This window comes from Lynx rufus, unplaced genomic scaffold, assembly GCF_022079265.1.
Source record: "Lynx rufus isolate CCGP_SWC_20201006 ecotype Redwood Valley unplaced genomic scaffold, mLynRuf1.p SCAF_4, whole genome shotgun sequence".
Lineage (NCBI taxonomy): Eukaryota > Metazoa > Chordata > Mammalia > Carnivora > Felidae > Lynx > Lynx rufus.
In genome coordinates this window covers 15,906,796-15,919,477 of record NW_025814856.1, presented here as the reverse complement: position 1 = coordinate 15,919,477, position 12,682 = coordinate 15,906,796, and the positions used below count along the sequence as shown (strand labels likewise).

At 51.1% G+C, this 12,682-nt stretch overlaps 2 protein-coding genes across 4 annotated transcripts in view; one reads left to right on the top strand and one right to left on the bottom strand.

Annotated features, from left to right (window-relative positions):
• NBEAL2 (neurobeachin like 2) overlaps positions 1-4,420 on the bottom strand; it is a 29,645-nt gene extending 25,225 nt beyond the window's left edge. For 2 of the 3 annotated variants that reach the window (XM_047097265.1, XM_047097267.1), the window contains exon 1: positions 4,245-4,420. In XM_047097265.1, the coding sequence (XP_046953221.1) occupies positions 4,245-4,295 (51 nt within the window). In that variant the 5' untranslated portion in view covers positions 4,296-4,420. The remainder of the gene's footprint in view (positions 1-4,244) is intronic. The other variant, XM_047097268.1, reaches the window with a different exon arrangement.
• Positions 4,421-6,971: 2,551 nt separating this feature from the next.
• CCDC12 (coiled-coil domain containing 12) overlaps positions 6,972-12,682 on the top strand; it is a 56,382-nt gene continuing 50,671 nt past the window's right edge. Inside the window, exon 1 of the mRNA XM_047095460.1 lies at positions 6,972-7,084. Within this exon, the coding sequence (XP_046951416.1) occupies positions 6,989-7,084 (96 nt within the window). The 5' untranslated portion in view covers positions 6,972-6,988. The remainder of the gene's footprint in view (positions 7,085-12,682) is intronic.

The following is a 12,682-nucleotide window of genomic DNA, read 5'->3' as shown; positions in this document are numbered from 1 at the left end:
GCCCCAAAAGGCTCGCTAGCCACACCCACCAGCACCAGGTAAGGCGAGCGGGGAGCTCCATCCCCAAATCCAGGGGCTCTGCCTTCCCAAGCCCTTGGCACGCTAGAGCAGCACTAACGTTCTCCCCACACACCTCGGTGAGTGACTAACGAGTGGCGGACCTTGGCTCACTAGCAGAGCCAAGGTCTCACGGGTGGCTGTCCCAGGTGGGTAGAATGGGAGTCTGTTGGTGGCCCCCAGGTTAGAGCCAGGAACAGGGTAAGGAGAGAGGATTGTAGCTCCACAGTGGGTGACCGCTCCTGGTCAGAATTGCCTGGGTGGTAGTGAGCACCCCATTTCCAGGGACAGGCAAGCAGAAATGGGACAGGGTGGGGTGGGGTCTGGTCAGGATAAACTGTTTCAGGCCTGGGGGTCTTCCCGCTCAGCATCAGGAGGGTGATGGCAACGTCAAGCCGAAGGTGGCTTCTGGCTACACCATGGGGCCCGGAGGTCAGACTTGGAGGACCTTAGGTCAAAGAATGAAGCAGGAAGATGGGGACTTTGCCAGAGGCAATGGCAACTGAGGCACAGTGCTACAAGTTCCCCGGGTGGCTGGACCAGGCTCTCCCCCTTACCTGAGGATGGGATCTTGAAAGGGGTGGACCTTTTGGTCTCCATAATGCCCCCTAGGGCTTAACCTTCCCCTTGTCCTATCACTATGGAAACCGAGAATTTCCTTCCAGGGTCCCCATAGTAACCGACCTTGTTTCCATGGGGACCCCACACTTCCACATCAGCTCCCCAGTTGCCATGACAACTCCAGGGATTACCAGCCCCTCCCCCCACGCCTGGGCTCTGTGCTACTCTCCCCATCACCTCAGTCCTGCCCCGTCAGCTGCCTTAGGAATAAAGGCAGGGAAGAGGAAACCCTGGTTGCTCCTCTGAAGTATAAGCACTAAGGAGGCTATTCTGCCTCGCTTTTCCCCATTTGAAGAGGGTAAACTGAGGCACGGGGAGGCATACGATCCAGCTAAAGTCCCAGAGGAAGCAGAGGGCCTGACCAGGTTTCCATGAAGCAGTGGAGGTCAGTAGTCAGGTTAAGGACCAGTGAGGGGTGAACAGAGCAACCTCACCTCCAGCTCCAACCTGACCTCCCTGGAACCCCGAGTCCTCAAAGGCGTAACTGGAGAGTTCAGCCTGGGCTCCCCACCTGTAACCTGAATGTCTGACCTGTCCTGACCCTGGCGGCCCTGAGCGCCCCCAGATGCCATGCTCCCCAGCACTCCCTTTCACTGGGGGGCTGTTGAGCAACACTACTGCTCCGCCCAAAGAGGGGCTGCTCATGTGCGTGTTATTTTGCATAACTCTTACATGCTGCCCAACTGCCAGCCTGCTGGGTGCTGTTCCCAGTCCTCCTGTCCTCACCCCCTTGCTAGCCCTCCCTGGGGAAGCCCCCACCTATCGCCTAGGCACCCCCTCACTCCTGACAACTGGCCTCTCGTGCTTCCCACTGCCTTGTGCTGGCTCCTGGAGTTCCCATCCCCTCTGCCCACAAGGCCCAAACTAAGCCTCCGAGGGCATGACAGGTCACTGTTGTGGGGCCTGTCTCCTGCATCCAGCCACTCAGCTAACACCTGCGGAGCCTCTGCGAAACATGAGGTGGGGGGAAACTGCCAAGTAGCAAGCACAGTGAGGGTGAAAACGGGGACCTGCCTGATCTGAGGTCCAGCCCAGTCAGGGGGACAGGAGACAAAGGCCCCCCCAAACGGGAAGGAGAAGACTCCATGCAGAGGAAACAGCTTGTGCTGTCCCAGGGTGCAGACCCACCTAAGGCTTCCTGCCCACAGAACTAGACCTTTCCCAGGACAGAGACTGGGTCAGAACTCTGCCGGACTCTGCCCCAAATGTGTCCGATGACCTTGGTATGACCCTGCCTTGGTTTCCCTACCAGGGCCCCAAGGGGCTCAGATTGAGTGATGTCCAAGGGCTACTCCTCCCTCAGCAGTGCTCCTTCCCCACTTGTGGCCCCTAGAGGGAGGGGGGTGGGCGGGTCTGAACCTGGGGTCTGTGAGGAGAAAGGAAGGGCAGAAAGGGGGGGTGCTCCCCTGGGCGGGCCTAGACCCACAACTGGGAAAACAGGTTTGCCAGCTGATGTCAGCTCTCTGCTGAGGGGAGGGGCACGGTTGTTGGGAGAACCTTCTGACTGGGTGGCTGGCCAACTGAGGGGTCTCTTAACACAACACCCTCTATCAGTCTTACCTTATCTTACCCCTCCCCCAAGCGCACACACACACACACACACACACACACACACACACACACACACAATAGGTCCCTAGCAGGGCTCAAAGTAGCACAGCCACCACTCCCTGGGAGCCCAGCATGGAGGGGTGGGGACCTGTTCCGAGAGCAGGAGCAGGACCATGTGGGCAGGAAGGCAGCACTGGGAGGTTGGCCGAAGCTTCCGGTTCATACTCACATCCTGGATTTGTTTGCTCGGCCCTAGGCCGCCCCCTGACTGCCCAGGCTTCTGGGGCTACAACCAGCCAGCCTGTGCCCCAGACCTGCCCTGATGAAGTGAGGAGCTGGAAGGGAGAGGGGACTCAGCACAGATGAGTGCTAACCCCCCCCCCCCACCCCGAGGGAATAGGGGGGCTGACCATTTGCAGAACTCAACTAGAAGGGTAGGCAACCACGCTATGCTGGAGGTACAGTCCTGGGAGACAGTACCAAGGCAACCTGAAGACCCACCATTAACGTCCCTCAGACTCATTATCTGGTTCAAGTGCCCCCTCCCCCCGCCCCGCCTTCGTCTGGTCACCATGGGGAAGAAACTGAGGACCAAGAACCTGCCCACAGCCACATGGGCAATCAGACGCATGGGGGCCAGGGGCAGATTTCCTTCTGAATCTTTTCCCTTCCCAAAGACCAACCCTTGGAGATGTCAACAGAGAGGCCTGGATAAGGGAACCCAAGGAAGCAGGAACTTTCTCTGGTTCAGACAAGCCATATTGGCTACTTCTCTGCGGAGTCTAAGCTACCCTGAGATCAAGGGTGTGCCAAATTTACAGATAGAGACTCAGAGGTGTAAAGAGCTTGCCCTGGGTCACACATGCTGCCTCCTGCCAGGGGCCTGGACCTCTCACCACCTAAGGGGACTCAATAAACTGTGGCACGTATGGCCTGTATTCTAGGTCCCTAGGGCCCCCCCAGATCCATCCTGCAGTCCTAGGAGACAGTCAGCCAGCCTCTTCACAGAGGGCCAGCTGATCTGGTCATGAACTTCCCCCTAGTGACGAGATCAGGGGCACACAATAGCCCATTGTGCCCAGGGCACACCTGAGCCAGCAGCATGATGCCAGGCAGGTGTAGGGAGGGAGGCTGATGCTAGGTGAAGAGGAGGGGGGCATTACCCTGGAATCCCTCCCTGCTGTGAAAGCAGAAGGAAAGTGGGAGCCTATGTGTGTGAGACAGAGTTTGGGGGACACCAGATTTTCAGCTCTGACAGGACACCTGGGTCAGAGTCACTCCCTTCACCTTCAGAGGCCACTTGAGGTAGTCTCTGAGACAGGACGGGGAACTCAGGAGGGGAGGGCTTCCCTCCATCCCTTTCAAACATCCCTCCTAGCTCACCTCCCCTACCCCCTCCTTCTGCATCCAAGGCAAATCTTTCCTTCTGGCTGGACCCCCAGGAGATAGGGGCCTCCTCGGTCAGGGTCAGGGAGGAGCTCATCACTGCTGGTGCCCTGGTGGGGAGCAGTCTGAGTTGACTCAAATCAGATCAAAGCAGGACCCTACCTTTCCACCTCGCCTGCTGGCACCCAGAGTCCACTCCGACCCATTGACCACGACCACCCAATGGGGCCTCGCCCACAGGAGGGGCAAGCCCAAATGCAAACTAAGGCTTCCTGCCTCTCCCAACCCTCCCAGTCTCTCGTTTATTTTCCGGGCCTCAGTTTCACCATCTGTAAAAGGGGGGAAGTGTCCAGCCGTCTGTATCCGGGTCCCTCTCCTCATCAGGCACGACCGAGGCTGCGCGGTACCCAACCCAGAGGCTCTGTTGAGGTGCACGCCCGCGAGGGTCATCCCCCAGGTATAAGTGCCGGAGGCACCGGCGGGCCGGGGGCGGCGCACACGTGTGTGCGGAGCCCAAGTCCGCCCGGCGCGCGCTCATCTACACGGCCCCAGGGACGCGGGGCGCAGGTGCAGCAGGCGCGGGGCTCGCGGAGCTGGGGGCACAGCGGGACGGCGTGGGGCGGGCTCACCTGAGCATAGTAGAGCAGCCACAGCTCGTACAGCCGCTCCGAGGCGGCCATGGCCCGGCCCGGCTCCGGCCCTGCTGCGCGCCACCTGCCGCCGCCGCCTCCTCCGCGCCGCCCGCCGGTTGCCCTCGGCCAGGCCCATGGGCGGAGGGCGTCACTCCGGGGCGGAGCGGCGCGGTACTACTCGGGGAAGTAGTACTGGCCCCCGCCGCGCCGAGCCACCTAAGTCTGCACGCTCCTCCTCCTCGCGGCCGGCCGCCGCCCGGCTTCCTGCACTTAGCTGCCGCTACCGCCGCCCCGCCTCTCCCGGGACCGTGCAAAGGGCGGGGAGCCCGGAGGGAGGAGGAGCTTGAGGTCAGGGCGGCCCCGGAGGGCGCCCCGCAGCCCAGCTCGCAGCCGCAGCCGCAGCCATCCCCTAACAGTGCCTTGAAAAGGGCCAATCTGAGTCTCCCTGACGAGGGCCGGGGTCAGGTTTTCCAGACTCGCCCTTAGTCTAGATCCACCCCCGGAGCAGCCCGCTTAGCTGGAATTGCCACCTTTTGTGCAAGGAACAGGGTCTGGCGGGGGGGGGGGGGGGGGGGAGGACTGCGGGATGCGTTCAGATGGCCAGATTCCGTCAACGAATAATGGTAACAACAGCCACGATGACACTTGTGGAGTTTACCACGTGCCTGGTGCTGTTCTAAGCACTTTCATGGGGGAGACCAAATATGCAATGTTTTTGCTTCTACTGTTTGTGGAGCAGGATGGGGGAAATCAGAGCGCAAGCAGCAGGGCATTCCCAAAATACCTCCGGAGAAGCAGTGCCCTCCACCTGTCAGGCAGATCCCTGGAAGATTTAGGCAGTCCTCACGGATCCCCTCTTCAAAGGATCCTCCTAGATATTCCAGTGGAGGCATCCTCCACTCCAGGGCTCAGTACTTGGCGTCACATCTTTTGTTTTCTTTAATCTCAAGAGGTCAAAGGCAAGAGGATGTCTCATGCCTCTGTTTTACAGATGGAGAAATTGAGGCCCAGATAAGCCAAATGAGAATCACTTGGGTAGCCAGGGACAGCGTGGACAGGGATGGAGGCCTGACTGACTCTTTGCTGGGCCTTTGCCACCATCACCACTGGACCCCTCTCTCCTCCCCAAACCAGCCTGCCCTGGAGGTGAGGGGTCCCCTGGTGTTGGGCAGGGGTCAGGCCCTGTGTTGGAGTTGGGAAGTTTGTGAGGCTCAGAAAGGTACTATCAGCTAGAGGAACTCTAGGAGTCTGGAGTCCCCTAGACCTTGAGTGGCCAAGAGAAGACAGACTGTCTCCATTCCCATCCTTTTCTGTCCTCCTGGCTTCTTAGGCAGCCTTTCCACTCTGGCTTTTTTTCCTGCTCTGTCCATCCTACCTCTGAGGTGACATTTCCTGAGCACTCACTACCTGTGAATGAGGTTCTGTCAAGTCACCCCTCCTGATGCAGGGGAACAGGGCACCAAAAGGCTAGTGAGGTCAAGGGTTGTTTTGGAGGGACTGAACAGAGGTCTTGTGGCACAGGAGCCTTTGAGGGGAACTGGGAGGAGTGGGCATTCACCTGCTACCAGCCTGGGAAGGGAGGCCCCAAGCAGGAAACAGCTTTGCTGAGACAAGTCGTGGTATGTGTTGGCGGGGTGGGGGGTGGGGGGGCATGGCCTCTGTGTGGCTTTTGGGACCTTGACATCCTATCAGAAGATCTTGACTTCAGAGGCACCTGTGTGGCTCAGTCGGTTAAGTGCCCAACTTTGGCTCAGGTCATGATCTTACAGTTCATGGGTTTGAGCCCTGCATCAGGCTCTGTGCTGGCAGCTCAGAGGCTGGAGCCTGCTTTGGATTCTGTGTCTCCCTCTCTCTCAGCCCCGCCCCTGCTTGTCCTCAGATTCTCCCTCAAAAATGAATAAACGTTAAAAAAAAAAAAAAAGGGTCTTGACTTCAGCCAAAGTGGTCTCCTGGTTGTCAGGGCATTCTGGTTAATGCAGGAAAGATCCTGGCAGCTCCTGCTGGGGAGCAGTGCACCTCTTGGCCACTTGTAGTCAAGGCCAAACCAACTCTCAGCTTAGTTCTCAGGAACTAAGCTCAGGAGGTTCCTGGGGCCCACTGGGCCAGGTTGGGTAGTCTGACCCTGAGTACTTTGCTGCTTCAGGGTGCTTGGAGGTGGGAGGGGATCATCCTTGAGGCCGAGGAAATGGCCACTGCGCAGGAGCTGAGAGTCCTGAGAGTAGTAGACACAGAAGCGCATGAACAAGTGCATCAGGAGCCACTTGATAGCAGCAGAGGAAGGAAGAGGCAGATCTCTTATTAAACTAGGATGGGAGTGGAGAGTCAGGGAAGACTTCTTTGAAGGTATTCGGGCCTTGAAGAATCAGGACAAGTGGATACGGAGGGTCAGCACATTCCAAGTGGCCGATACGCAGCGCGCTGGGGTTTGCGCATGCTTAGGCAAAAGCCAAGCGATCGACGCGCTCTATCCTCCTTCACTCAGGTCTGATTCCACTTGCTACTTTCTCACTGATTGGCATTGGACGAATCGAGCCTTACAACCTTTCTCTTTGCCGTGCCCTCCCCCAACAGGCGAAGCGAGTTGCGGGGAAAGATAGGGCGGGCCCTCCTATAGCAACTCGGTATTGATTGGCTTTCGAGACTTCCTGTTCTCCCATTCCCGTCCCTGGATTGGCCACCAGAGGTTCATCTACTCCCTGGGCCTGCGCATTGCGGGACGAGGGAAGCGGCGGGCGGGTAACATGGCCGCTACTGCGGCTGGTGTGGGCCGGCTAGAGGAAGAGGCGTTGCGGCGAAAGGAACGGCTGAAAGCCCTACGGGAAAAAACCGGGCGCAAGGTGAGGAGTGCGGAGTGAGGGCCGTGGGTGAGGTAGTCAGCGTTGGGATCCAGAACAGGGACGAGAGGACAGGAGAGTAAGAAAAGGCAGCTGCTAAGGACGCGCACGCGCGCCCGTCTGGAGCATGCGCGAGGAGTCGTAGCCCGCCTACCAAGTCTGTGCTAACTGCCTGGGACTCTTGGCGCTGATGCTGTGGTCGCGCATGCGCGGGGGTGGGGCGGGCAGTGGTGAGCGCGCTACGGTCTTCACTACTGTCTGGTGTTTCCCGCGTGGGTCTCCTGGGCAACTTCTAAGTTGGAGATGCTCGTTGGATTAGGTGTGATTTTTTTTCGCGTATGAGCGCCCTGAATCATCCGTTTCCCCACGACCCAGCCGGCCTTCCATCTCTGGTGAAATACACTGAATTTGGCAGACGCCTGCCCACCAGTGCGCCTTGGGCACGGCAGTACGAGACTGTGCTCTGGGCGTTGAGCTGGAGTCGATGAGTACAAAGTCTAAAAAGAAAACCCCAATTTCTTGGTCATGGTGCACAGGGAAAGGGGAGAACACTTCCCAGGCTACTTCTCTGGGGATGGATCTCCTAGTCCTATTAGTGGCCAAACTTGGAAGCCTCTTCTTTGCTTTTGTTTGACACCAAAATAGTCCGATTACATTTCCACTTTCTTGATCTTTCTGAGTAATCAGGAGGAAGGAGAACTCTGAAGTTCATTACCTGTGCGAAGTTCATAACCCTGTTCCTGTCACTTGGGGTCGTGGGACATGGGACAAATGGCTTCATTTCCTTGATCCTGTTTCTTTTTAAATTTTTTTGTTTATTTATTTTTGAGAGAGAGTGAGAGGGGGAGGGGCAGAGAGAGGGAGAGAGAGAATCTCAGACAGGCTCCACACTATCAGCGTGGAGCTGGATGTGGGTCTCTAACTCACAAAACCATGAGATTGTGACCTGAACTGAAACAAAGAGTTGGATGCTTAACTGACTGAGCCACCCAGGAGCCGCTTCTTGAGCCTGTTTCTTCATGTCTGCAGTGGAGGATAACAACCCCTCTATATTAATTCTTGCTGGGTTATTTTGAGATCTGACAGGATCATCTATATGAAAGAGCACTAGAGACCACAGAGCGGGGAGGTTGTCAGTTCTGCTCTCCTTGGATGAGCAAAAACTCCTCTCTCAATTCTACAAAGTACAAAGGATGGTAAATATCTAGACCTTCGAGGGATGGGGGAAAACAGGGACTCAACTTTCCAACTTTAAAGAATCAGACTGGCCAATCTGGCCCCTGTTTCCTTTCTACAGGGCGGTCTGGTATCCTGAGGGAAAGTACAAGGGGAAGTAATAGAGAGTGAAAACTAGCCAGATTGGCTTCTGCTTTTGTTGGCAACTTGTCGGCCGTGTCAGATCGCTGTGCTCAAAAACTGCCTGACCTAGGGAAGCTCAAGCCTCAGCCTCTCAGTGGGTAGCCAATCTGTGCTGTTGGGTTGTATTTAGGGCCCAGATTATTGGGGCTGGGCTTGAGGTCAGAATACAAAGGACAACGTAGCATCTTCAGGGCCCATTGCCATGGGAGGAGTGCCCAGGAGCACTGGTTTTAAAGAAGGATTCTCAGGGTGCCTGGGTGGCTCAGTCAACCAACTCTTGGTTTCGGCTCACATCATGATCTCACCATTTTTGGGATCAAGACCCATGTTGGGCTCTGCGCTGACAGCACAGGGCCTGCTTGGGATTCTCTCTCTCCCTCTGATCCTCCCCAGCTCATGGTCTAAATAAATAAACTTAAAAAAAAAGTGGAATTCTCTCAATGGGCTGAAAATATGTCCTGATTGCTATTTTTTCTCAAAAATTTTTTATTGTGGTAGAATACACATTACATAAAATTTACTATTTGAAATATGCTCATAACGGTATGTAACTCTACCATGATGTCCAGACCTTTTTAATCATCCCAGATATAAACTCTGTACCCATTAAACAATAACTTCCCATTCCCTTCCTACCCCAGCCGCTGACAACCACCATTCTATGAATTTGACTACTTCAGGTATCTTACATAAGTAGAATCATATACTATTTGACTTTTTATTACTAGCTTATTTCACTCAGCGTAATGTTTTTAAGGTTTATCTGTGTTGTAGCATGTGTGAAATTTCATTCCTATCTAAACCTCAATATTACTTTGTACACATACCACATTTTGTTTATCCATTCATTTGGGGTTGCTTCTAACTTTTGGCCGTTGTGGGTAATGAATGTACAAATAATCTGTTTGTGCTTCTGTTTTTTCAGTTCTTTTGGGTATGTACCCAGAATTGGAAATTTTGGATTGTGTTTTAAGGAACTGCCTGCCATATTTTCCATAGCAGCCACTCAGTTTACATTTCCAGCAGCACATGGATTTCAATTTTTCCACATCCTCATCAACACTTGTTACATTCTGTTTTGTTGATTGTAGCCATCCTAATGGGCATGAAATGGTATCACATTGTAGTTTTGATTTGCATTTCTGTAATGATGAGTGATGTTGGGCATCTTCTCATGTGCCTGTGGCCATTTGTATATCTTTTTTGGAGAATGTCTATTCAGGTTCTTTGCCCATTTTTTAATTGTTTTTTTGTGGTTGAATTGTACAAGTTCTTAGTATATTCTGCATATTAACTCTTTATCAGATCTGGGATTCACAAATATTTTCTCCCATTTCCAAAATTGTCTTTTCACTTTCCCAGTAGTGTCCTTTGATGCACAGAGTTTTTAATTTTGATAAAGTCCAGTTTTCTTTTGTTGATCCTGCTTTTCATACCAAACGAACCATTGTCAAATCCAAAATCCTAAAGCTTTCCCCCCATTATTTTCTTTTAGGAGTTTTATAGTAGTAGCTCTTACATTTAGGTCTTTGATCCATTCCAAGTTAATTTTTATGTATAGTATTATGCAGTGTCTAATAACGGTCTTTTGCACGTGAATATCCAGCTTTCTCAGTATCATTTGTTGAAAAGACTGTCCCTTCCCTGTTGAGTGGCCTTGGCACCCTTGTTGAATAACCTTATTTAGGGGCTCTCTGTTCTGTTTTATTGGTTTATACATCTGTCATTTTTCCAGTACCACACTGTTTTGATTACTATAGCTTGTAGTAAGTTTTGAAATCAGGAAGTGTGTGTCCTCTGACTTAGTTCTCTTTCAGGATTGTTTTGGCTTTTGGGATCCCTTGAGATTGCGTATGAATTTTAGAATGGATTTTTTCAGTTTATGCAAAAAACACCGTTGAGATTTTGATAGGGATTGCACTGAATCTGTCGATGATTTTGGGAAGCGTTGCCATCCTAGCAATACTAAGTCTTCCAATCCATGAGCATGGGATATCTTTCCATTTTAAGTCTTTAATTTTTTTCAGCAGTGTCCTTTAGTGTTCATTGTACAAGTCTTTAGCTCTTTGGTTAAATTTATTCCTAAGTATTTTATTCTTTTTGGTGCTATTATAAATGAGATTGTTTTCTTAATTTCCTGTTCAGATTGTACATTGCCAGTGTATGTAGAAATGCAACTGATATTTGTCTGTTGATTTACAAAATCAACATCCTGGAACTTTGCTGAATTTGTTTGCTATTTTAACAGCTCTTTTTTCGTGGACTCTAGACTTTTCTGCATATACAAATCTATCGTATGTGAACAGAGACGGTTTTGCTTCTATTCCAGTTTGGATGGCTTTTATTTCTATTTCTTGCCTGATTGCCCTGGCTAGAACTTTAAGTGTTATGTTGGCTAGAAGTTGTGAAAGCAGTCATCCTTATTTTGTTCCTTATCAAAGGGGAAAATCTTTCAGTCTTTTAACGTCAAGTGTGACATTCACTGTGGGTTTTTCAAATATGGCCTTTATCATGTTGAGGAAGTTTCCTTCTGTTCCTAGTTTGTTGGGTGTTTTTATCATGAAGGAGAGTTGAATTTTGTCAAATGCTTTTCTTTATCAGTTGAGATGATCATGCAGTTTTTTCCCTTCATTCTTATTATTGTATTGCATTAATTGGTTTTTGTATGTTGAACCATTTTTGCATCGCAGGAGTAAGTAAATTCCCCTTGGTCCTTCATCATTGCTGGATTCAGTTTGCTGTATTTTGTTGAGGATTTTTGCATCGGTGTTCATGAGGGATATGAGTTTGTAGTTTTTCTTGTAGTGTTTTTGGCTTTGGAATTAGGGTAATGCTGAACTCCTAGAATGAGTTAGGAAGTATTCCCTCCTCTTCAGTTTTCTGGAAGAGTTTGAAAAAGGATTGGTGTTATTTCTTTAAATGTTTGGTAGAATTCACCAGTAAAGCAATCTGGCTCAGGGCTTTTCTTTGTTGGGAAGTTTTTGATTACTTATTCAGTTTCCTTATTAGATACATATAGATGTATTCAGATTTTTTCTATGTATAGATATATAGATGTTTTCAAATTTTTTAATTTTTTTATGAGTCAGTTTAGGTACATTGTGTATCTCTAGGAATTTGTCCATTTCATCTAGATTATCCAATTTGTTAGTGTACGGATTGCTACTTCAGTTGGGTTTAATCTTCACAGTTCTGGCCTCAGAAGGTTCTTAGCTGTGAACTCATTTCTAAAAAATGTGCAGTCGGAAATCACATGGCTTCTATCTTGGAGTTGAGAGTTCACTGGCTTTTGGAGTTTCCTTCCGTTCTTTTTAAGGAAGAGTTATTGTGAGGCTACATTCTTGACTCCATTGGGAAGCCTTTTCCTTTCCTGGTGCATCTTTCCTATCCAGGAGCTCCTGATTTTTCTACCCTCTCTAGTCCTTTTCTTGCAAAGGGGGAGTTAGAATATTTTGTTGACTCTTTAGTTTGCGGGCTGTGGTGTCAATGGTGGATCAGTGCCAGGTGATGAAATGTGGTTTGGCTTGGTTCAGAATGGGCTATTGGAGCTTGTAATTCATTCCTGCAACAGACGTGCACCGAGTGCCTACTGCGCGCCAGTAATTTAGACCCTGGAGGTACAACAGTGAACAAAGCAGATAGAAGTCTTTGCCCCAAGAAGCTTGTGTTTAGCTGGAGAGACAGATGGTCAAGCAACATGTAGTGTTGGACAGAGAAGGTGCTACGGAGAAAAGGAAAGAAGGGAGATGGAGAGTACATAGTGTGCCTGTTTTTCTCTGTAGCTCCTAATGGTTTGATTTCCTTTACTAAAGACAGCAGTGTTTTCAACTTTAACATGGTAACGGTGCCTGTTGCCTGCTTTATCTTACCTAGGTCTGGATGACCACCCTGAGAAGAAAGGAAGAGGGCTAATTTATAGGTGGAAGCATTGAGGCTGATAAATGTGAGGTAGTTTGCCAAGGTCACGTAGCTAGGAGGTATCCCAAGTGAGTGTTAAGGTTAGGAGAGGCCACAAGAACATGTGGTGACTCTTTCTATGCCCTGACTTGGACTGGTTGCCCAGATGCAAGGTAGGGGTGGCTTGAAAAACTTCATTGTATACTTCCTGATACCTTTTGGTTTTGTGAGTTACATGCTTAAAACAAAAACAAAAAACCACAACACTGGAAAAAGAGCACAGGTCCCGAGTCCAGGCTGCCCTTATACACAGGTCTTAATCCCCTCTGGATCCTGATTTCTGGC